This window comes from Alosa pseudoharengus, unplaced genomic scaffold (assembly GCF_046254945.1).
Source record: "Alosa pseudoharengus isolate Yale_2024_CS ecotype anadromous, Long Island Sound unplaced genomic scaffold, YU_APseudo_1.1 YU_APseudo_1.1_scf_2, whole genome shotgun sequence".
NCBI classification, from domain to species: domain Eukaryota; kingdom Metazoa; phylum Chordata; class Actinopteri; order Clupeiformes; family Clupeidae; genus Alosa; species Alosa pseudoharengus.
In genome coordinates, this window is record NW_027468663.1 from 52,844,297 (window position 1) to 52,870,358 (window position 26,062).

At 41.2% G+C, this 26,062-nt stretch overlaps 1 protein-coding gene across 3 annotated transcripts; it reads left to right on the forward strand.

Annotated features, from left to right (window-relative positions):
- gne (glucosamine (UDP-N-acetyl)-2-epimerase/N-acetylmannosamine kinase) lies at positions 1 to 26,062 on the forward strand. 3 transcript variants are annotated; one of them, XM_076295505.1, is made up of 14 exons: positions 1 to 371; positions 11,520 to 11,543; positions 12,212 to 12,420; positions 12,543 to 12,789; positions 16,694 to 16,901; positions 18,026 to 18,178; positions 18,855 to 19,067; positions 19,303 to 19,390; positions 19,508 to 19,718; positions 20,300 to 20,429; positions 20,699 to 20,920; positions 22,037 to 22,219; positions 22,999 to 23,115; positions 23,231 to 26,062. In XM_076295505.1, exons 3-14 carry the CDS (start codon positions 12,230 to 12,232, stop codon positions 23,464 to 23,466), a joined length of 2,199 nt encoding a protein of 732 aa, XP_076151620.1. In that variant the 5' UTR covers positions 1 to 371; positions 11,520 to 11,543; positions 12,212 to 12,229; the 3' UTR covers positions 23,467 to 26,062. The 3 variants fall into 3 exon arrangements, with proteins under 3 accessions (XP_076151620.1, XP_076151619.1, XP_076151618.1); XM_076295504.1 differs by lacking the exon at positions 11,520 to 11,543; XM_076295503.1 differs by lacking the exons at positions 1 to 371; positions 11,520 to 11,543 and adding an exon at positions 7,281 to 8,475.

The window sequence follows — 26,062 nt, forward strand, 5'->3', positions numbered from 1 at the left end:
TTCCCTACTGATAGGTGTGTATATATTTCCCATGGCTAATACTAGTGATAGAAGCCCATCAGTTTTGTCTTTTGATTTTTTTTAACGTTCTCGTCGTACTTGTCCGATTTAGCCAGAGAGGCAGCAACTGTCAGTCATGCACAGCCAATCACAGACAGAGTATGGCGGCGACCGGCAAGTGTGTTGTCCTCCTCAGCAATATGGCGGCCGCGTTTACGTGAACTCGAGCAATATGCGGTATCTAGCTTTCTAATCTATGAGCATGGTTTCAGCTCAGCTGTATCAGGAACGAATTTTTCTGCTATTACCAACACAAGTTTAAAGAAGGATTCTTTGGTAGTCATAGATGTGCCAGGTGTGTCGCGCTTAAGGTACGTTCACTGTAACATAATGTTAGGGAATTAGCTGCAACGCATACTAGGGAAGGAATAAGTAGGCTAACAATGTTTATGTAAGTTGGTGATGATAACAGTGGTGCATGTGTCCAACTAACTAGCTGGCTAGCATCTCTGGTCAGTATCCTCAACGTTCAAGTAGATGTGATGTTTGTTATGTCCCGCCAGCTAATTTCGCAAGCTAAGTTACATACGGCTGTTTCCACATTAAGGCGAGACACTACAGGTGAATAGGGTAACATTTTTAAATAAAAGAAATCACCATGAAACTTCCTTAGTTGATTAGCAGCTACTTACACAAGTATGAACAAAAAATGTATTACAATTTTTGAAATTCGAATGTTTAATTATGCAAATTAGGCATTATCTCATTAAATATGCGCAAATTTGCATATATTTTCGGTAGATAGATCTGAACATATGATAAAGCCTGGTACAAAATTATTCTTTCATTTTGTTTGCATACAAGATAAAAATAAAATTACAGATTGATTTCAGGATATCTGCTTTCATTACCTAGGAAATCAGAATATACTGTCCATAGCCTTAAAACATCGATTTTTGCCTTATATTTTTGATTAAAATGTCACATAAATCAGGTCAGGAATGATTTATTAACAAATCCCTCTGTAAATATCTTCAGAATACTGCTAAGTGTATATCTGGAAAGTTTGGTGTACATAGGGGCTACATAGGCTGAGATGTTTCTACTGGAAAATGATAAAAACTCAATTTGAGAAAACAGCCTTGGAACACAGCCAAGAGATTCCGTTCTCAGCCTAGACTCGCCTTTGAACTTTCGCGATTGGTTGCGGTTACAAAGGAAGTGTCCATATTTGGATAGCACAACGTCATGCAGGAAAAACAGAGCTTTCCAACGGTACTACACATGTTATGTTTGGTATCACGGTCGCGGTAGAGCATGAAACGTTAGAAGACTAACTTTTGGTGAATTTAGGAGAAATATACAGGCGCGAGTAGACAAAATGTAATGAAATAAACACCTAAATGTGTAAATCGGGCTTTGTTGTTGTAGTAGTGTGAAAGAATACATGCTAAGGTAGCAAATTAGCCCAAAATCTCGAAATTGACCAGTGCATGAAAAAACTATGTTTTCACCTGCCGTGTCTCGCCTTAAGTGCATTATTAATGGATGGTTGTATATTCACTGTCTTACTTCATCCTCCGAGATTGTATCTCGGTAGTAGACAGTTATTGTACATAGCTCTTTAGCTAGCAAACTGTTAATAACCATGGTGTCTCGTTCAAGTAAATGAGCTGCAAAGTCAGATCACTTGTCAGAAAGCTGTCCTGTCTAGAAGCTAGAGTTGGGCTTCTTCTTATACGGTAAACAGTCAGTTGTGCATCGTCATTCTAAAGGTGAAATGAAACGTCATTCATCAAACTGAAATATCAAGTGCAGATCGAGTTCACTGTGCATGTAAACCAGAGAGACGTTAAGTAATCAAGGATCTTTGTGTAAACTTTAGGCTAACTTTAAAGTACGTGTCCACGTAAATACGCATAATGAGAAAAACGTCGTGCTTAAAATGTAGTTTTAAATTCCCCATAATATTGAATACATTTAACGTTAGATGACGCTCTTACTAACAGCAAATCCATTAACTAATTGCTGATATTGACAGTCGTCCTGGATAGGAGTATCTTGGGGTAAGTGGCTTGTGTAGGGTCAGAATGGCCTGGGGCCTAGATCACAACTTCCATGTGCCTCACAGGCTGCTCGATTATGGCAAAAAACATTATTATGATTATTTTATTCAATATTGATTGATTCAATATAGATGATTATTAAACATGATTACTACGTGATTTTGGAATTATCATCCATTTCCAAAAGTTGCATCATTTATATTTTTAAATTGAATTGAATTTGGCCTATAATTCAACAGGAAAAATACATTAAAAAGATAATGCACACGACAACTCAAGACAAAAAGTGATGGTCATTTTGATACCATAGATTTAATAGAGACCCAGTCAGACCAATAGTATGAAAAATCAGGGACAGAGTTTATAAGTATAAGTATATACTCTTTTGATCCCGTGAGGGAAATTTGGTCTTTGCATTTAGCCCACCTTGATAACAGGGACGGGAATTATGTTAGAATGCTGTTTATAGATTTGAGCTCAGCATTTAATACAATCAAACCTGTATTACTACTCACTAAGTTGGAAGATCTTGGACTGAATTCATCTCTGTGTAAATGGATTTTTAACTTCCTTACTGGTAGACCCCAGGCCGTGCGGGTGGGTAGTCCCATCTCTTCATCCCTTACTCTCAATACAGGAGCGCCACAGGGATGTGTTTTAAGTCTATTGTTGTATTCCCTCTACACTAGGGGTGTAACGGTACACAGAAGTCACGGTTCGGTTCATACCTCGGTTCGGACATCACGGTTCGGTACGAGTTCGGTACAATGGAGAGTAAAGCAAAACAAAAATGTAGAAAGCAATTTTTTTTTATTGTGCATGTCTCAGGCTGTACCACCTAGTGTCATACAGTCTCTTCCCTGAGCTAACTGCAACAGCCTGAAGTGTGTAAGATGTAGGCTAAACAGTACAATAAGTACCCAGACTCCATCTGTAACTTGTAAACAAAATAAGACAATCAGCTATAAAAACTGAAAATAGGCCTACAGCATCTCTTATTTCTGAAAGTGCAAATGACATAGAATAATGATTTTTAAAAATCCACTTAAGCAAGACCTTCGACATCTGTGTTTAGTTGTACAGTATATGGAAGGGTCTACAATTTGCCTCAATATTTTTCAGTGTGTGTACAGTAATAATCAAGCCTACTAACTGTGAACATATCACACTATTTTGCCTTATTTTAAAAAACGAAATCGCTCCTTTCATTTCATAAACAGACTACAACTAGAAGTCACGTGACTTTGCCCTTTGACGTTAACTCACCGTAGCATGGTTTGTTTATTAGCCTGGTTAGCATTGTCACTTTCTTTTACTGTCTATGCACTAAACACTACCAGCTCCTCATGTGAGAAGTTACAAGTTACCCCAACATAAAGGTAATTACCACACGATTTACATAGCTTTCTGTCATTACGAAATCATTTAATTTAAGCCATAGGTTTTGGCCCTATTTGTATGTGTATCAAAAGGCTGCTGAAGCGCATGGGAATTTTTTTTTTTCTCGTTTCAGTGATTGGTAGCCTACATCATCATCTGGGTGATGGCTTCGAATATGTGTAGCATATAATAAAGCAATAGCAGGTCCTAGGCACTCAAATATATAAGAGGAGAAGGAATTCTTTAAAAAGCCTTTATTGAATATGGCTTAGGTCGTTTAAAATTTTGAGCCAACATGTTTCGACCGAACATGGTCTTCTTTAGGGCAAAGTAGCAACATGAATGAGAATGCCACAGACTTATAAGTTAAGTCCCACCCACAATACAATCATTTAATTAACTCAATAAGATCTAATATAATCAATTAGCCTAATGAGTAAACAGGTCTGCAAGAAAACCACACACAGTAATCAAAAACTACACACACACACACAACAACACCAAAAAACAAGCAGAAAACATAGACTACCTGAAAAAAGAGAGAAGAAAACAAACCAAATCAATTATAAATTATTAGAACCCCCAGAAATGGAAAATCCTAGACATGACAGAACTACATGAGATCACGAAAGAGAGCAAAACTTCATATTACGACATCATAAAAAACACTTAAATTCTATGTCCTCGTTCAAGCCAGGATAACTTAACGCATCCAGCTGATGGATCCAAAATGTCTCGCGCTGGTTGAGTCTGCGGATCCTATCACCGCCTCTCTCCAAAGGCCTTACATGTTCTAACCCTTCTATTTTTAATAGAGAATCATCTTTATTATGAACCTGTGCAAAGTGTTGGGCCATCTGATAATCAGGGTTGCTGGTCCGAATAGCGTATTTATGTTCCGCCAAACGATCACGTAGACGCCTTTTTGTGCGCCCTACATAAAACACCTTATATGTACAGGATAGATGGTAAATAAAAAATATGTTGGTGTTACAATTTATGAAATCTTTTATTTTGTAGGTTTTGTTAGATTTAAAATCCACAAATGTTTTTGAAGGAATGACATTCCCACAATGGGGGCAATTCATGCATCGGTGTACACCGATAGGTCTCTTAAGCCAACTCTCCTTCTTCTCAGGGGGAAGAAAACTGTGAACTAACTGATCACGAAGGGTCGGGGCCCTCCTGTAAGAAACAAGGGGGGGTTCAGGAAAGACCTTTTGGAGGGTAGGGTCAGAATTAACAATGGCCCAGTTATTCTGAATGATTCGTTTTATCAAGTTAGCTTCTGTACTATGTTGTATAACAAAAATATCATTAATATAATTTTAAATGACCTAAGCCATATTCAATAAAGGCTTTTTAAAGAATTCCTTCTCCTCTTATATATTTGAGTGCCTGGGACCTGCTATTGCTTTATTGGATTTTCCCTACCCCAAGAGCACCGCTTGAGGACTTGATAACTTCACCTGAGCGCCTGGTTGAACCTCTTGCATGTGTAGCATATATTTCCACTCACATACCATATAACAACTGCTGAACAACGCCGGCACACGGTTTCATCTTATCCACCACTCTCTCGCCTGTACTACTGTAACTGAAGTTCTCAAACTTGCGATCTTAAAGAGACCAGCGGATCCTCTAACTCTTGTGGGTCGCCACCTTAGTGCTGCTAATGACTGACTGACTCGACCGACGACTCAGACTACCTGACAAAATAACATAGACGCCAATCAGAGCTAAAGCGAGGCTACAGATTAGCGTTAGGTGTCGCTAAAGAACTCCCGTAACTCTCGCTACTTAACAGTAATTGCGCATGACATTAATGAATCCGCACACGAGTTTTATGTATTTTTATACCGTGTATTCTCCGTGTAAATTCATGCACCGAACCGTGCCGCCCGTACCTTTTCGGTTCAATACGATTACATGAACCGTTACACCCCTACTCTACACATGATTGTACAGCAGTACATGATTCCAACATCATTGTAAAGTTTGCTGATGACACAGCAGTAGTTGGCCTCATTTCAAAGAACAATGAGCAGGTTTACTTGAGTGAAGTAGACAGGTTATCTAACTGGTGCCAGGAAAACAACCTCCTCCTGAATGTTACGAAGACCAAGGAGATGTTTATAGATTTCAGGCGTGATCAGCATAAGATTTATCAACCACTTATGATCAATGACTCTCAAGTGGAAAGGGTAGAGAGTTTTAAATATCTTGGAGTCCATATTACTGAAGACCTGACTTGGACCAAGCACATTAATTCACTGGTGAAAAAGGATCATCAGTGTCTTTTCCACCTCAGACGCCTCAAGTACTTAAAGCTACCTCAACAACTACTGAAGAACTTTTACAGAACCACCATTGAAAGTGTTATCACTGGGAGTATAACAGCTTGGTATGGTAATAGCACTGTAGCTAGACCGTAATAGCTAGACCGTAAAGCTCTGAAGAGAGTAGTGAGATCAGCTGAACGTACCACCAGAAGTGCCCTACCCAACCTACAGGAAATTTACATAAGGAGATGTCAGTCGAGAACAAGAAAAATTATCAGGGATCCCAGTCACCCCAACAACTGCCTCTTCTCTATCCTACGGTCTGGGAAACGTTACCGCTGCCTGAAGTCCAACACGGAGAGAATGCGGAAAAGTTACCCGCTTTTTAATTCCGGTTAATTCCCGCTTATCTCTAAATACAGTCACACACAGATATACACAGGGACAGTACATATATCATACAGTCATTACATAGATACTTTTAGTATCAAAGTGACCCACTAATGACATGCAGAACATTAAACCACATATTGGAATATTGGACATAATGCAGAACATTAAACCGCATATTGGAATATTGGACATAATGTTCTATTCCACTTTCTCTCAAAGGTGAGCATTGTTATGAAACAGAACGTAGCAAAATAATCATTATATTTTGATTATTTTGGTTTCGTAATCATTGGAAGTCATTATCATGAAATGATAATCCATTAATTTGATTAATTGCACAGCCCTACAATATATTGTCAGCCTTAAAATTTGCCAGGCAGACATTTTCTGTTTGCAATTAAAAGTGAATTATGAGCCATGGTAGCCACCTAGCTAACTGAATGGAATGTGTTTAAATTGCCATATCATGTGCTTCATGTAAACAAATTTTGTGTGATTCGTGTGGTGGTAGTGGAGCACTGATCACAGTGCTTTTAACATCAGGCAACTTTTTAAACTGAATGTTTTTGCCTACAAGCTCCTCACGGTTACTCTCCATCTTCTATGGAAGCGTATTAGGAAAAATACTTTTGAAAATTCCAAGATAAAGTCAACATTCCAAGATAAAATCAACATTTTTGAGAATTTAAAGTCAAAATTTTCATGAAACAAAGTCAGAAATAATTTCTGAGATTAAAGTCAGAATTTCTGAGAAAAAAGTCAACATTTTCGAGATAAAAGTCAAAAATGTTGAGATAAAAGTCAGAATTTTCGAGTGACAAAGTGGTTAGCGTTCGAGTGGTTAGCGCTTTGGACTTGTAACCCGAGAGTTGCCGGTTTGAACCCCGACCAGTAGGCACGTCTGAAGTGCGCTTGAGCAAGGCACCTAACCCCTCACTGCTCCCCGAGCGCCGCTGTTGTTGCAGGCAGCTTACTGCGCCGGGATTAGTGTGTGCTTCACCTCACTGTTTGTTCACTGTGTGCTGAGTGTGTTTCACTAATTCACGGATTGGGATAAATGCAGAGACCAAATTTCCCTCCTTTTCCCTCAAAAGAGTATATATACTTATACTTATACGTCATCCGTTGCCGAACTGAATTGTGGGTCCGTTGCGTCGCGTTTCTCCCGTAGCTCGCGTTGAGAAGTTCAGCTGTTGCTGCACCGACAGACGGCACCGGCCAATCAAGCCAATCGACGGACAGCACCAACCAATCAAATTATGGTTATACTACACATTTGCATAGCTACCGTCGGGAACACCCACTGGCATGCGTTGACGGAACGCAACTGGGTAGAAGCCGTAATACGCTTCCGTAATCTTCAGCTAACTCCATAGACAGTAAAGTAAACACTCAGGCTTGCGGCTTCAGGTTTTGTGGCTTCTGTTACATGACATCAGCCATAGATATACATAATAAAAGCCTAAAGGAAGTAGGTAAACAAAATGCATTATTGCGTTGATATTTTATAGCCTAATGCGCTATGTATTTCAAAATTAATCGCAGCAATTAACACATTAATTTTGACAGCCCTAATTTTGAATAATGATGGATTGCTGCTCAACACTGTTGCTCTTCAGTTCTGAAAGATTTAATGTTATTGGAAGTTGCCAATCCAGCAGCCTTAAAATTTGCCATGCAGAATTTAGTTTTTACAGTGCTGAACATTTGACCATTTCTACATCATACTTCCCACACACTTTGTTGCATCAGAAACTTCTGTTTTTCCATGAACATTTTGAATATTTGATTTGAGGCGATTTGAAATTCTTCTACAAAGATCAAGGCTTAAATCTTACGCCATTTTGTTTTACAAGCTCCTAAGAATTTTGCATGGTATTCTATGCTCAAATCAGACTTTTCTCTCTCTTTCTTTGCAAGTCCATGCAGCAGCCTACAGTTTTACTGTACATCTAAACGTGCCCTGTTGGTGGCAGTATTAAGGCTGCAGTGGTGGGATTTGGGATGGAGGATTTGTGTGTGTGTGTGTGTGTCTGTGTGTGCCTGCGTGTGCCTGCATACGCATCATAGCCCTCCCCCGCCATCGCTGAGTGGGTGGAATCTATTGGTTTATTTGTCGTGCTAGGCTGCCAATCACAGCTGCTAGTGTGTGTAATGCCCTCCTCCAGGGTATGTGCTGCTTTGTGAGGCAGAGAGGTAATCAGAACACTGCGTATAAAAGACTGCATGAGCCGGGTGACGGAGGAGAGGAGGTGATAGAGGGAGGCAGTTTTTAAGGGACAGCAGAAGAATACAGTTGCTTACGGATTGCAGGAGGAGTCATGTTCGCTGGTATTGAAGGCCGTAACCCGCATGTGAGTCTGCTACTGTTTCTGTCTTGGTCCTCTCGGCCCCTGCCCCCATCATAATGCCTAGTGTAGAGCTCCAGTCTTGTGATGCTACGTCTCAGAAGAGCTCTGGCTGGGTTGCTTTGATGACAGAGGGCTGTAACCCGGCTGTTAGCCCTATAATGTTAGCATGGGGAGACTAAAACAGGCTGCTTAAAGAATGTGTGTCCTTATTGTGACTTGGTCCTGCAATTATGTTCCAAGATCTTATTTGTAAAAGACTGCTGCCTCTAATTTTGCACTGTTGTACTGAGTAGCTGAATCGGCATCTAGTCTATGGCTATGACGAGCTGTGTAATGAATTGTGTGGTTTTGTTGGCATGAAGGAACATTTCACACTGGCTGTCAAGTTGAGCGAAATTGCAAGGAAATATGAATAGCACAGTGTCTGGACAATATGTGTAGTGTTATCAGGCTCTCAGATGACTCTGCTAGAACATGATGGTTAAGAGGTGGAATAAAGTAAGAGTGGTACAGTGTTGGCCAAATATAGATTGGACTGCATTAATTAGGCTTTTTCATGAAATTGTTACATTACAAAGTAACCACTAACTAGGCTATGTCTCCCCATTTCCCCTCAACCTCATGACAGCAGTTTGTTTGTCAGCTCAGCCGGCAGGAGGGGGCTTCCAGCTGACGATACAGCTCTCACAGCAGTTTAAGGGTCAGCAGGCCGTTCAAGATTGTATGGTGGTTCTTTGAAAATAATCTCAGTTACCAACATGTAGGATGGTAGTGCCAAAAAATAGCAGTTTAAAGCTGTTATAGCATAGTGGAGTCACTCCCAAACTCATCTTTACTCACTTCTGCTGGGAAGATACTGGACAATAGATGATCCATCACAACCAGCGCTTAGGCCTAGAATGGCTGGTTAGGACTTACTGTATATTCAGTGCAATATAGATGGTAGGTATAGGGTGTTTTCACATATAGTACTATTTAAAATAACCGAACTCAGTCCACTAAAAGGGGACCAGAAAGTGACTCCGTTCATTTTGTATTCACATTATGAGTTCATTTGAAAGAGGACTCGGATCTCTTTCTTGTGCACTTCTGCTGCTCTGATGGGGCCTCAGTTTTCTTCCTATTCAGACTATACCTTCTCTGGGGGTCTCAGACCTCAGGCTACTGCTTTGGATTATGGGCTATATAGTTGCTCATTTCCATCATCATTCATTATCAGGTTGAAATAATTAGTATAACCCATAGGCTAATTGGTGTGGTGATTTTGTTTCATTTTTTTTTTTCTGAAATAAATATATATATATGTATGATAATATATTTTCAGAATTAATTCTGATCTGAAGTTATTGCAAATATCCTCTTGAACAGTCAGTCAACACGCCAACCAATCATACTGTCTAATTCAGTGGTAGACCCGCCCCACCTGGTTACTGAAAAATGGTGAGCAATGGATCCAAAGTTTGCTAATTCTTCATTAGTTAGGCTACCAATACCTTGGATGAAAAGATATTCAGCCGAACGATAACTTAAGAACACACCAAATTTGTACATTTCAAATGTCTGTAGGCCTATCATGAGCCTAATGATAATAGTTTTTAAAAAAAATAATAAATGACATGCCTTCTTTTTTGGCAATGGAAAGTCAAGTAGGACAAAATAAGCTAGCATACAATAACAAAATGTGAAAGAGAACCCAGGGCGATTTGTGTTCACAATGCACAGATAATGCGAACCGTGCCATGGACTTCAAAGCGAACCGTGCCGAGACTACCTCCTGAGGTGGTCTCAGTTCGGTTTGCGTTAGGCCCGTTTCACACCAGGTGCGTGGCGTGAGCATGTCAGCTGCGTGGACGCTTCTGGTGTGCAAAGACATAGAAAATGCAACGCAATCGCCACACAACTGACACGCAACAGACACGCCACGTTCACGCCACGCACCCAGTGTGAAACAGCCCTTAGAGGGGTCTGAGTTTAGTTGGCGTGGTCACATATGCACAAAAAATGCTGAGTCTGAGTCCATCCCAGCTGATCTGAGTTCGTTTAGAAGCCTGAAAGGGACAAAGGTTAAGAGATGAACTGGTACGTTAGGATTATTATGTGTTATGTGGATGAACTGGTACGTTAGGCCTATTATGTGTTATGTGTGATGTACTCCATGATAATAACATGACAAGTTGTGTTAACTATTCAAGGAAAAATTAAATAAGAAAAGGTGTTGTAGCCATGATCGCACTAGATATAAGCACAAATATCTAGGCTAATCATATGTTACTGAGTTTAATGAGGTTGTCAGAACTACAAAGGAAGTACCCTCTAATAGATGGTAAAGGAATTGTGTAGGCCTATAGCCTAAAACGAACTCCAGATGGAAATAGATGAAAATAATCATAGTGTCTTGTCATCTTGTCTTTTCTTTTTTTAGGGGGGTGGGGGGTAGGAAGCCAAGTGCTTGCTTTGGCCAAGTTCCTGTAACTGCTCTGCTCTGTTTGTCCAAGAGACTCTCATTATGTCAATATGGGCACTTGCTTTCTCCTAAACATGGAGCAGTTAAGGGACTATGGAGCTCTGTAATTTTGTCAATGATTATCAGGGCCTTGGCAGGGCATTGGGGGAGGGGATAGGATAGGAGGAATGACCACTCGTTACAGAGAGATAGCAAAGAGCCGCTTTAACCCTCTCTAGTCTGCAGATAGTTTGGTAGTGGTGGGAGTTCATTTCTATCAATTGTGTTGCTTGGTGAAAATCAGGACCAAGATTATAATTAACTGCTTTTCAGTCAATGTACATACATTCCCTATTTCTTATGATCATCATTGATTAATGGCTTTCTCATCTTGAATTTTTCACCTGACTTTTAAAACGCAATTCCACTTTACAATATATTGAGTTTGATTGTAGTCTAGTGATTATTACCCATTTGACTCAAGGAAATCCTACATTGATAACAGTGTTGTACCTGAAAACTGTAAGTGTCCTCACAATAAAAAGTGACTTAGTTGTGTGTGTACCCCTTTAAGTATTTGTTCTCATTTGTTTTCATCCCTCAGCGACTCACTGAGAGGAGCACTCATGTAAGTATGGTCCACCATAGACGTAACATCTATATTATGTCTATGTGGTCCACACCCTGGCAACCTTCTGGCATGGTGATCTCAGGCTTGCATAGATACCAGCGCTGTATCTCATGCCAGGACACTGTGCACTGAGCGCTGAGCTGCATCCTGTGATCTGCATCCTGTTTCAACATTTCAAGCACTGAGGATCTCCTGTGACCTCTGTTATACATGGTCTCACCTCACTTGCTTTATAACCCTACTTTGGCTAGGATGGAAAACAATGATGAGACTATGACATGACATGACAGATGTCAAATTAAAAAAAAACTGGAGCGACCAGGTGTAACAGATGACCGATGTGCTGTGCTGTGTCTTTAAGACCTAGTCATGATGTGTATCCCATGCTGTCTGTTCTTTTGTTCTAAAATATTGTGGAACTAGTCTGGCTTGTATTGACTTGTGGAATTGTTTGAAAATCGTCCACACCAAGATTGACAAAAGGGAATATGGCATGAATTGCATTTTTTAGTCACTCCTAGATCTTGAACACAATTTGCTTGTGGTCTGTAAAATTTGTTTGCATACTAACTGCTCTCTCACAGGGATGAGACTGCCGATCGTCAACAAACACAAAGTAGTTTCCTACAAAATATTCATATTTTTGTGTTTTCTATTTTTGGCAGGAGCTGTATTACCTAAAAATGCAAAGGGAGAGAGAACAAGTGGAGAAGATGGAAAATAATGGCAAACGGAAGCTGAAGGTGTGCGTCGCTACCTGTAACCGTGCTGACTACTCCAAGCTGGCACCAATTATGTTTGGCATGAAGGCCAATCCAGAGGTTTTTGAGCTGGAGGTGGTGGTGCTAGGATCTCACCTTATTGATGATTATGGGTAAGATAACATTAGTCAAGATATAAGCCACTGCTCACATTATGTGCTTAGGAATTTGAAATTCCAGGAAAGTTAGGCAAACATGGCTTTAAATGCCTCCTGATATTCCCTATTTCCCACAGAAACACATTCCGTATGATCGAACAGGATGAGTTTGACATTGGCTCCAAGTTGCATACGATTGTGCGTGGGGAGGATGAGGCAGCCATGGTGGAGTCTGTTGGCCTTGCGCTGGTCAAGCTGCCTGACGTCCTCCAGAGGCTTAACCCGGATGTGCTGATTGTCCATGGCGACCGATTCGATGCCCTGGCCCTGGCTACTGCGGCAGCCCTCATGAATATTCGTATCTTGCATCTGGAGGGAGGAGAGGTGAGCGCATTTCGTAGCATTACGACTGGAAATTTGGGCTGGACAGTTTTATCAGTTGAGCAGGCTAGCTTTCATATTTTTAACTCATCACAAAACAAGAGTTTTGTGAAAGGGCACCATTAGGCTTGGATTGGATCAGGACCAGGGAGGCAGTGAGACTCGATCAGCCATCATCCGCCACACTCATGCAGAAGGATGGACTTAACATGGACTACAGTCCAAAACTAATAATGATGGTCCATCTGAAGCACTGCACTCACATGTGCCCTCTAACAATTGAACTGCAAACTGTAAATGGGAACCAGCTTTCTTCACCTTTTAAATCAGTCAATTTATCCATCTAATTGTGACTTTTCTTACATGTTGTCCATTTTGTGTGCTATAAATACCTTTTCACTATTGGTCTCAAATATTAAAAATGAAATGCTTTTAGATGGATGTTAGAATGTGTAGTGTGGCATTTAGAAATAATCATCAACAATGCATGATGTTCATGCATACATTTGGGACTCATTTTGTTAAATCAAAAGGTGACATTCCTAATGTTGTCTGACTTGACTATGCGCTCTAATATCAATATGCAGTGCGCTCTACAAACAGCCTTCTGCACTGCTGAGAACCAGTGGTGATACCAATACTTGTACATTTATTGACATGTCGCAGGCACAATCAAATGTAAATCACTTCAGTAATTAGAAGCATTTTTTAAACATTTAGGCTAGAGGGACATGATGAAGGTATACTTTAAATGACAGTTTGTAGTCTAAGGGCCCTATCGTAGCGATCAGATACGGGTGGTCAGAGGCGCAATGTTTAAAGACATTAAAGGCACGGCCAGTCCATATTCACTAATTTAATGCCGTGATTATGTGATCAAACGCTGGGCGCCAGGAGCAAACAGGTTGTTCTTATGTTTCTTAATCAGTCATGGGTGTGTTTTGGGGGTAACATCCTTTAAGGACTTTAAGTTTCTCAAGCTTTTCCAGACCAAGGACCACTTAACCAATAAAAAAAAATATCACGATAGGCCTGTCGCGATATTCAATAAATCAATTAATCGCATGATAATTAAAATTAGCTCGATAATTTTTCTGGCCGCGATAAATGCCATTTGCATGCTTGTTTGTTTTCCTCGTCTCTCTCTCTCTCCCTCTCTCTCGGGTCCTTAGAGTAACGATGAGTGAACCCTCATGTCAGTCACTTGTCAGTCGCATGTTGTGTGGGGAGGCGGGACTACTCGCATAGCCTACCACAGAGTGCAGCTGATGGGCCGCATAAGAAGTATACCGGCACTAGGCAGAGAGAAAGCTAGTTGCGAGTTTGAGTAGGCTACGCCTAATAAAGACAAAAAAGATGGAATTGGTTTCTAAGCCAAACGCGACAGCTGCAGTGTGGGAGCATTTCGGATTTAAACCGAATGCCCGTGGTGAACCACGGTGCGAGTCGGTGTGTCGCATTTGAGAACACTTTGAGAAACACTGCTTTAAACCAATGAGAATGATGTCACACAAAAGGTGAGGTTCGTACTACCAGCATAAAAATTTCCACTGTTGGAGAATGGGAAGACCGTTTAACAATTTATTAAATTTACACAAGCACACCCCCATAAAATATGCACATTATATCACAAAGAGTCCATAAAACATTCAGTCCATTGGCACAGGGCTAAAGATAAAACTCCCAGAGTTCAATAGGGAAGTTAGGCATATGGTGTCAAGTCCGTTTAGTTCGGCACGGGGTTGGGAGAACCGGATCGTCTTGTTATTTCAGGCAGGCTCCAATCATTCCGAAACACTTAGTCAATAGCGAACGTAGAGTGAAACTCCACATACGGCCGCTGGCGTCACGTCGTCTTGCGTTTGTAGGCAGGCTCACTGCGTAGGTTACAGCCAAACACTAGGAGAGAGGGAGAGCTCCTAAGTCGCAAGCAGATAACTCATATCCCACTCTCACTTCGCTACAGGCAGATGGACTTTCATTTACTTAGCTTTAAAATGCGTGGAATCAGGCTTCAGGTCCCGTTCTCCAGACGCGGCACCCCTCTCCAGCCCTTCGTCTCCTGTGTCGTGCTGCCTGTGTGTTTTTCTGCTCTTCCTGCCTCCGTGTGTGCCTGATCAAACTCCGGTGTCGTGTGCCCACCTGGTCATCAATTAGCAGTCAAACAAGTCTCACGTGCAGTAAGCGCTACGCAGAGGGGGTAGTCAGCTGGCTGTAATAATCAGCTGATCGCTATGCAATCACAGACCCATAGTTCAAGCACACAGTGTTACAACAACCCACAGCAAATAGTATTGACATAAACACAGCAAACTTCACTGCACACAGTATACACCCAAACCCAACAAATCATTAAATATACACCGCACACAAAATAAACGGCAAACCATTTGGATCAATGAGTCATAACAATACAGCAAGTGTTCTACTTTTGACAATGACATCTGTCATTACCTTTAACAGCAAGCAGCGCAACTTCAAACAGCGCATCGGTATTTTGATAGTCAGCGGTGCATTTGAAGGAATCTGCTTGCTTGTTTATGCAAGCTTTGTTGAGTTCCTGTTGATATCTGGTACACAATGGGAAATGATTAAAAGGAATCTAGTTGCAGTCTTGTAAATAGTGACCCTGTAAGATTCCTATTCGTTGCAAAATTTTAGTCTATGACTATAAAATCTGTGTCTTGTCTTTAGATGTGAGAGGGTGTGTGACTATAGTCTTTCAAACATATTTTCCAAATCTTTTCAAAGTCTTCTGGCGTAGCTTAAAGGAACCTTCTTGATCTAAATCAATCTGGGTTCAGGAGTGGCCGCTCAACATCCACCAGGGCTGCAAGAAACTTAGAAGTCATGCTCGACAAGCAGCTAACCTTCTCTAATAACGTTGCCTCGGTTGCCCGGCCGTGCCGTTTCGCATTCCACAACATACGGAAAATCAGGACTTACCTGACTCAATGTGCCACCCAGGTCTCTCAGCCTGCACAGTGAAACCCCTTCAGATGATCCAGAACACGGCGGCGCGCCTGGTCTACAACCAACCCAAAAGGGCACATGTTGCCCTGCTGCTCATCCCGCTACACTGGCTACCTATGGCTGCTGCATCAAATTCAAGGCTCCAACGCTTGCCTACAAAGTAGTCTCCAGTTCTGCTCCCACCTACTTGAATGCCCTCATACAGGCATATGCTACCTCCAGACCGTTGCGCTCCTCAGACGAACGGCGTCTAGTTCTGCCACCGGTACGCTCAGGCCAATCCAAACTTTTCTCATCTGTTGTTCCTCGTTGGTGGAACGCGATATCAGTTCCTACTAGAGCAGGGACCTCCCTCTCCATCTTCAAAAAACTCCTGAAGACCCAGCTCTTCAGAGAATATCTCCTCTCATAGCACTACTTACAACTAGCCTTGCTAATTCTAGCACTTGCCACCTGACTAGAACTGACACTTGACTGCAGGGCTCTACAGTGCGCCCATTTCACTCGCACATGCGAGTAAAAATGATGACGTGCGAGTGCAAAAAAATATCTAGGCGCACTAGTGCGAATGACTTCTAACCATGTCAATGTAATGTAATTTAATCTGGACTTTGTACCAATTTATGACCGGAGAGATTGACAAAGGAGATAAATGAGAGGATGGCGAGGGCACTGCTGAGTCCACCCATAAAGCTCATTCAGCCAGTGCCCACATTTAACAGGAAAACACAGTGCAAAAGACTGTTGTGTACAAAAGTTACCCGAATCCATTTTCTGTTGCTTGCTATTTTCTAAATTTGACTGAATTTGGAACATGCTGTACCCCTTACCTACACCTTCTGTGCTATCAGAACCTTTTAACGGTTGTCCTGATTCTGGAATTTGTGCTTCCAAGCAAAGAAAATGTCACAATCACATCTTCCTGTGGTTCCAGGTGAGTGGCACTATAGATGATTCCATCCGACATGCCATATCCAAGTTGGCCCACTACCATGCCTGCTGCACACGTAGTGCTGAGCGACACCTCATCGCCATGTGTGAGGACCATTCCCGAATCCTCCTGGCCGGCTGCCCCTCCTATGACAAACTGCTGGATGCTCACCACCGTGATGACTATGCTGATATCATCAAGGCTTGGCTGGGTACGTCCTAACAAACATGCCTGTAGAAGCAACTGTAGAAATAACCTCTCTGCTAAACACCCGTGAGGTGTATTTTGGGGACTTATTTTTATTAAAGGAACATGCCAACATTTTGAAAAAACTCTTATTCGCTGTCTCCCCCAGAAGTAGATAAGGTGATACATATCCTTCTCGTCTCTGTGCAGTAACTTAGTCTGAAGCACCCACCTTTAGCATAACTTAGCATAGTTAATTGAGGTGGGTAGCACCCAAAAGTGACAAAAGAACTTTTTCCTATTTACATGCTGTGACTTGTATACAACATATAGGCTACAAATAGGCGATTTTCTAAGCATAAACAAACATAGAACTTTGTTCTCATTCAGGAAAAGCACTGCTACTTGGGCAGTGCTATTTACACACAGCACCTGAAAAGCTGCAGTAGCAGTGCTTCGCCTGAATGAGAATGTAATTCCAAGAATGTATACTTATAAAATCGCTGTGTTGCATTTTACATTGAAATGTGTACACATTGTAATTATACTAGTCACAGCATGTAGATAGAACAATGTTTGAGTTTTTGTCACTTTTGAGAGATGGGCTAGTTGGCCCAGCCCACCTCAATGAGCTATGCTAAGCTATGCTAACGGTGGATGCTTCAGACTAAGTTACTGCGCACACAGAGACGAGAAGGGTATGTATAATTTTATCTGGCTTTGGGGGAGATGGTGAAATAAGCTAATTTCCCAATTTCCATGTTCTTTTAAGCCTTAAAGTTTACTTGGGGGGGTTTTACCTATATTGGGATGGGACAAGATGATTAGGAGAAAGGGAGATGGGAGTGGGATTAGGAAATGATAGTGGGTCAGAACCAAGCCCAGGTCCCTGTGGGCAGCTGTATATGGTGGTATGCAGCCACTGGTGCCATATCTTCCCCACACTACACTTGTCATTTTTTGACAATACAGTATTCATTTAATGTTTTATGTCTTTGATGATGGAGCATCTCTTTATCAGTAAGCTAAACCTTAACTCACAAGTGCTCCTATATAATTAGGACTTACCAGAGGAAATCAGACCTGATATATTGCTCAAGCATGGATGAAACCTCACTAGAGTGAACTAAATCTTGTCATCATGAATAGGAGATGGTGTCAAAGAGCAAGACTACATCGTAGCGTTGCAGCATCCTGTAACAACCGACATTAAAAACTCCATAAAGATCTATGAGCTGATGCTGGATGCTCTTATCTCATTCAACAAGCGGACATTGGTTCTCTTCCCCAACATTGATGCTGGTAAGACTGAGCGATTGGTTGTGTCCTCTTCCCCTGCTCCTTAAATTAGCGCCTCACCTCTTTATCTCCATCACACACACATATCAACATTTGGTTGGATGGACTTCAGTAGTGCTTTGAGCAGTTGAAATCTAATTTACAATTCAACATATTGTAGGATGCCTATTGGCTCTCATACTTTTACACACAGTCTGTGAAGTTGCAATATCACTTAAATGGTTGCTCTGTGTGTCAGTTTTAGCAGTCATGATGACTTATTGTGTTCTAACATTGCTCAATCTTTGTCAGCAGTAGTCAGAAATACCTTTACACATTATGGAATAGCAGTGTTTACTCCTTGTCTTCATGAATTAGTTAGCTTTAGTATCAACTTGTAGTCTGATCGGTGACGCCTGTATTGAATAAGCTTCATAAATAAAACAAATTTGTTTTAATGTCTGCTGTTACTCTCGTAATTACAGGGTGTAGACTATACCATCACCTTCTTTAATCCAGAAATTCAGTAATGGTCCATGGTGTCAACTGGGACTATGTTGTTTTGAACTAAAGCTTCTCTATATGTTTCTGCAGTCAGCTGCATGCACACTGGCTATTACACTAATGTACAGGTATTTAAAAAAAAAATGTTTTTACATAATGACCAAAGGTGTGTAACTGAAGCCTTTTCTTTTTTCAGGCAGTAAGGAGATGGTACGTGTGATGCGCAAGAAGGGTATTGAGCAGCATCCCAACTTCAGGGCCGTAAAGCATGTTCCCTTTGAGCAGTTCATCCAGCTGGTGGCCCATGCGGGCTGCATGATTGGCAACAGCAGCTGCGGGGTGCGAGAGGCAGGGGCCTTTGGAACACCCGTAATCAACCTGGGCACCAGGCAGACTGGTCGAGAGACAGGTACTGTCAAGCACTGGATGCTCTATCTCTGACACATGGGGAGATTGCAAATTGCATGTGACTTAACATACATTTTTGGTTGTGTTGAAATGTTTCTCATAATCTGATAAATTACTGCTTGATTCACTAGAAACATTCTGTCTGTCAGAAGATTGGGGCTTTTCTACATACTTATGTCTGGTACATGTGAAGACAGTAATTATTTTATTTGTGATGCATGATGTTTGTTGGATAGGGGAGAATGTTCTCCATGTCAGAGATGCGGACACTCAGAATAAAATATACCATGCGCTGGATCTACAGTTTGGGAAGCGATATCCCTGGTGTGTACTCTGTGATCCTTACTGACCTGTTTTCATTATGTAGTCATTTACTAATGTAGTCATGTATCAAAAAAGATGCAGCAGTTTAACTCTATGTCCTCTTTGTTTACCTCTCAGCTCCAAGATCTACGGTGATGGAAATGCAGTTCCACGCATCCTCAAGTTTCTGCAGTCCATCAATCTGGATGAGCCGCTGCAGAAGACCTTCTGTTTCCCAACAGTAAAGGATTGCATTTCTCAGGATATTGACCACATTCTGGAGACCCAGAGTGCCCTTGCTGTGGACCTGGGAGGCACTAACCTGCGTGTAGCCATTATCAGCATGAAGGTGAGATGCAGGCATATGTGTTACTGGATGTGAAATGCTTTAAGGTCACCATACGTGGTTTGATGCAGGCATATGTGTTACTGAATGTGAAATGCTTTAAGGTCACCATACGTGGTTTGATGTCCAGCACCCCACATGTCTCAATGCTGTAGGTACCCTACAGGTCTTTTAGAGACAACACCTCAAGCCAAACTCACAGTCAGGTACCACAACTTCACAGTTTGATCTGTGCCTACTGATGGTATCAGTCAAATAAATTGTAATCATACCATACGGCACGATGTGATTTATGGACGTACTTACTAATCAGCCCAGGTATCAGACTGAATACGGTGAGGACAAAAGGCTTGATTCAAGATGGGGACATAGGAAATCCAATTTTTCCAATATACTCTCAATGGTTTTTCAGTTTGTATAATAAGCATGTTCATATTTCAAATTGGCTTTGAGTTGGGATTTTTTTTTCTCTTGGGGGAAGTTTGTCCCACGCATGTCCATTCATCCTTTGTAATTCCCAAACATGTGATTGCTCTTAAGTCTTGTTTCTGTTGCAAGCTGCCTCTCTTTCTCTTGTACAATAGGGTAAAATAGTGAAGAAGTACACCAAATCAAATCCTAAGACCTATGAGGAGAGGATAGATCTCATCCTACAGATGTGCAAAAAGGCCCTCGACGATGCTGTGGGTCTGAACTGCAGAGTCCTTGGAGTTGGTGTGTAGCCTTTCACTCCTTTATATAAGCTGTGCATATCTGTATTTTTAAATAACAAAGTATATAACAAGTGTATTATAAGCTGAAGTGTATTATAAGCTGTAGTGTTAGGTCAGCTTTGGCAGGCACCAGGCCTGTATTGGAGGCAACATCGCCTTTATCTATTACAGCTTTATGAACTGGTGTAATAGACTGGGGAGATTACAGAATGCCATGTTCGGGCTGTCTAAGAGCATTATCATTAAATCTGCCCTTCTGCTCTCTGTCAGGTGTGTCAACGGGGGGCCGAGTCAACCCCCAGGAAGGTGTGGTCCTCCACTCCACAAAGCTGATTCAGGAGTGGAGCTCCGTGGATATCAGGACGCCCATTTCCAACGCGTTGCACCTACCTGTGTGGGTGGACAATGACGGGAATTGTGCTGCCTTGGCTGAGCGGAAGTTTGGTCACGGAAAAGGCGTGGAGAACTTTGCTACCATTATCACAGGAACAGGTACAGTCTGGCCGTCAATATGAATCCCAAATAATATTGATGATATTACATCATCACGATCAGATCAGATTCCAAAAATAATTCCGTGGAAATGCATGGATTCCAGTTGCTGCTACTGGAAGCAACTGGAATCCATGCATTCCACGGAATTATTTTGGAATCTGATCCCTTATCATACCTGTTCATTCGTACTCGTCGCTTGACGCTCGTCGCTTAATTCAAGATGGCGGCGAACGGTAAACTTCCTGAAGGTACTGTATAAATCGTCTAGTAAATAAACTACCAGTGCTTTTTCAAAGTTCTCAATGTCTCGTTTTAAATGTCAGGGCCCTCGGAAGTCTACCAATGAAGTGTGGAGCTACTTTGAGCCTCGTAAATGGTGTAAAACAGTGATTTATTTGCATGGCTAGCCCGATGCCCGAGGCACCCCCATTGAAAACCTGTTGGTAGCATCGGCTAACTAGCGCCAGATTTCGGAGTGCAGGGGACAAGCCGAAAAGAGCTATTTATCGGTATCATGTTTTTAACACACTTTAGGTCAATATCAGACCGAACTTCTCCTTTAATGGCAATAATTGACAATATGTCAAATATGACAATAATTAAGACTTACATCCTATTCGAGTCCCTGAAAAGAGCCACAGTTTTATAGCCTTGCGTGTAAATTAAGTATTAGTAGGTATGGTGCTACAACATTAAATGTCCCATCAACAATTGATGGGAACAATATCAGATTCTAACATTACGCAATGGGCTGCTGGCTAGATACATAGGCTTATAGAATTTACTTTAGATATCAATTGTTAAGTTTGTTTAATTTGTGATTACATCTACAATTAATTATTTCGGACAGCAGTGAGTGATAGGCTATCATAGTATAACAATTTATGTCTTTATATTAGAAGGACATTTTGATCATAGTTGAATAATAGAGGTGTGGGGGGGGATTCCATGTCCCCCTCAAAGTATACTATGATTACAGCTTAATAACTCACTTCAATAGGTTTCACTCGATATAAAGAGTTAGGAGAGAGAGACAATATCTTATTGCATTGTTGTACAGTTATTTGACCACTTAGTGTTTGTGTGTGTGTGTGTGTGTTTTAAAATGAATAGGTATAGGTGGTGGGATTGTCCAGCACAACGAGTTGATCCATGGTAGCACATTCTGTGCAGCGGAGCTCGGCCACATTATGGTGTCTTTGGATGGACCAGAGTGCATGTGTGGTAGCCGTGGCTGCATTGAGGCGTATGCATCCGGTATCGCCCTACAAAGAGAGGCCAAGAGACTCAATGATGGTAGGGAATCATGCACAAGCACTGTCACTCTCCCTCACACTCACATGCTCATACACATCCAGATGGAAACATACATTTTCTAACACTGTAAAACCTCGATTACAAGATGGGTTCCAGTAAGACGCAGGCCCTTTTTCCTGGTCTGGTGTGGCCACAGGTTTAGCCCATGGCTATGGGATTTGCCTTGCCTACAAATACATGTAGGCATTGTTCTTTTAGCCTCTTTGTTTGTTAGGTAGCCTAGGTTATGCAGTCTGTTAGACAATGCAAATACAAATGATTTGTAATACATTATTGGATAACGCAATTTCAATACTACTAGGCAAATATTCATACTGTTTGAAATAATCAATTTAATAATACTGCTGAGTACATTTTGTGTGAAAGGAATGAATTCAAGGCCTGACCCATATATAAGCAGCAATTGAAGTAAATAAAAGCCTTAATTATTAATTTAAGTTATTAATCAAGGTTATGGTAATAGACCTTCAAAAAAGTAATTGTGTGCACATCCCACCTTCTGGCAGGTGCAGGACAAATTAAACGTACTCCAGTGAAAAAATTTAATGTCCGCAACACAGCTTTAAACTCCCTTATTTAATGGAAGAAAAAAGGATAGGCAATGTTTGGACCCTGCTGGGTCTTCAAAATGATTTTGCCTGAAAAAGACCCAGTAGGGTCAAAATGTTGCCTATCCTCATTTTTTCTTCCATTAAATATGTTAATAGACCTACCTCCCTACCTATAATTCATGATTGTGTCTCTGCATGTGCATGCAGAAGACCTGTTGTTTACAGAAGGAATGGCTTTAAAGAAAGAAGACCCAGTCAGCGCCATCGATCTGATCAATGCAGCTCGTTTAGGAAACTCCAAAGCTGACGCAGTACTGAGAACAGGTATGTGCCTCCAGCAGTGTCTCCAGCAGTGTTCTCACACTAGCTGTAGTCCCATGCACTGGTACCAATACTTCAGCTACATGTGATTCTAATTACCTGACTTTACTGTACTTAGCTGGCGCAGCACTGGGTGTTGGTATCACAAATATTCTCCACATGGTGAACCCGTCCATGGTGATTCTCTCCGGCGTTCTGGCCTCCTTCTACGAAAGTCCTGTGCGGCAGATCATCAGTCAGCGCGCTCTCACCTCTGCGAAGGACATCCAGGTTCTGACCTCTGACCTGGAGGAGCCTGCCCTGCTGGGCGCTGCCAGTATGGTGCTGGATTATGCCACGCGCAGGACTTACTGAGCGTCCCTCCTGGGGAGGCTGTTCTACGGCCTCGGCCTCACCCTCCAGACCTCTATAGGAGCCCAAGGCTGAGATGGCTCAATACCCTGACCATGCCTTCTACCTAAACAAATGCAAATGTATGACAAAACGTCTGAATTTTCTCTTAGATGGATAGCCTTTTTATCTTTTGTTTTTCACCTGAAACCTTACCTGTTCTTCTTTTACTTAGTGCACCAAATGCGTGCACAGTGGCTGCCAACTGTTTTCTAGCAGAGGGTTCATTGCTTAAACAATGGTTCTTGCAGTTGCTTCTGCTGTGTACAGTGACTGATGACCATTTACAATTGTAGTCACCTGCTGTCTTTCATTTATTTGGCTGTAAAAATATTCACTCAGCATCTAGTATTGATTATATATGCACTGATGGTTGAACTTGGATCAAACATTCCTGAATGGTGTGACATGAGGATGACTTCTGCAGTCATAATGTGTGACAGAAACTGGATTAGCATGCCCGCAACAAAAAGGCATTTTTAAGAGTTCTGGAGAGGACCACAACTTTTGTAGAAGAACTTGAGAACAGTATTGCCACATAAAGTGCACCTTAGTAGTGACAGTGACATAAGAGTGAGGTAACACAAAGCTAAAAAGGTGTCTTATGAGCTGCTCCAATATTTGATTAAACCAACCAACAAACAAATGGACACATGGGTTTATGTTTCTGTAGCCTAACAGGGCCGTGGTGTAGGTATTATTATGACCGCTGTGCAGCAAAGCGCTTTTTTTTCTGTCCAGATTTTCTTTTTTTTTCTTCTCTAATTTTGTGTCAACAATTCCCGGGACACTGAAAGACCGGGGTGCACAAAACTTGGTGGGCATGTAGCCCCACAAGGATGACACGGAACCATTGTTTTTCGTTTTGATCCATCTCCTCCCCACCGGACTGGATCCCCTGAAAGGAGGGTAGGGCGGACACAGTTTTCTGTGAATATCTCGAGAACTGTAGGACATTTTTTTTTTTATGTTGGTCTTAAGAGGCCATGTCAACCCATCCCATAACTACCCATTTGATGTATTGTGCCTCCTAGTCAAAAAGTCAAAAGCAAAAATGAGGGGTTGTAATTGCAGGTATCTCTGGCTGATATGGTCAAAACTGCACGCAATTGGAGGATCATTATGACACCCTCTGTTCATGGGGAACCATACAATAAATGAATATATGTGTACATTTAGTGACTGTACACATGCACGCACACACACACGCACACAAATAAACGCGCACGCACGCAAATACTGTACACACACGCGCACACACACACACACATACACAAAAGTTGCAAGAGTAGGGGATGGAGTAGGAGATGGAGACAAATTGACAAGCGTGATTTATTTTTGCGGAGTGAATGTGCAGGACTGAGCGGCGGTCATTTTTTGTACCACTTTGCAGTACATCTAGTTTACACCCAGTGTATGCATGAACCAGTCTGCAGTAGCTTGTATCTCACCATTTTGTGTTATCATCAATAGTTAAAATGCTAAATAGATAGATAGATAGATAGATAGATAGATAGATACTTTATTGATCCCCAGGGGAAATTCAAGAAATTGAGACGCCTTGTACAAGCTTTGCAATTAAATGAACAGATCATAATATATATTACACGGTGGCTTAAAAAGGTCACAGTACTTCCAAATGAAAAGAACACTTGCATCAATTTGACAGCACATGACATACAAATCCACAGAACACACACAAATGAACACAGCACAACGAAAGAATTCACTACACCAACAGAGATTTCCAATCAGAGAACTTAATTGAGACCATTTTATGTTTCCAGTCTTTTTTGGTAAGTTGAACTTAATTTCATCTTAAAGATGTTAATAGTTATTTATTGACTTGTTTAAATTAGTTTACCCCAAGCAATATCTATATTTAACCAGCAGTGATTGATCAGTTAGGATTGTCACAGTTGTCTGATGGTAAGATTGAACCTCTTTCGTGTTGTGAATGCTTCTGTTGTGTGGGCACTATCTGCATTTGTTGTGTGAATTTGCAACACAAAATATTTGATGTGTTATTGTAGTGTGTAGCAATAGTTGTCTATTTCATGTTTTGTGTGCTGTAGGCCATTTTATGTGTTATTATTGAAGTGTTTTTTGTATTTGCAAATATGTTTTTTTTTTTTTTAAATGTGCAAGTGTTTGGAAGCATTGTGACTTTATCAGGCCACTGTAAAAGTATCTTTACTAAATTATAATTGTATATTTGTATACATCATATGATCTAGCAAATTCTTCATCAATGCCTAACTGTACAATAGCAATAGCAAACAACCAACAATATCACAGTAACAACTACATGTTGCGGTCCTACCTGGTGATATTCTTATGTGAATACTGGAAAAGACTGGATGTATGTCACTGAATGCAAATTATGCAATTTGCCAACACCAGACTTTGTCTACAAACAAATCCTAACATTCACCTTCAGTGCATTTATGACTCAGTAGTAAGATGTACATCTGTGGGAATTGTGGGATTTTTTCCCAAATGTTGTCTAATTATGTTAAATATTAATCTCTTAAATGATCAGTCTTTTATTTGTGACACA

What these genes read in the sequence shown, in the direction of transcription:
- gne (XM_076295503.1), top strand. Translation starts at nt 8,443, where the DNA reads ATGTTCGCTGGTATTGAAGGCCGTAACCCGCAT. An exon ending in TGCATCTGGAGGGAGGAGAG is followed by an intron (nt 12,790 to 16,693) that starts GTGAGCGCATTT and finishes CTGTGGTTCCAG; the next exon opens with GTGAGTGGCACTATAGATGA. An exon ending in GCAGACTGGTCGAGAGACAG is followed by an intron (nt 19,068 to 19,302) that starts GTACTGTCAAGC and finishes TTTGTTGGATAG; the next exon opens with GGGAGAATGTTCTCCATGTC.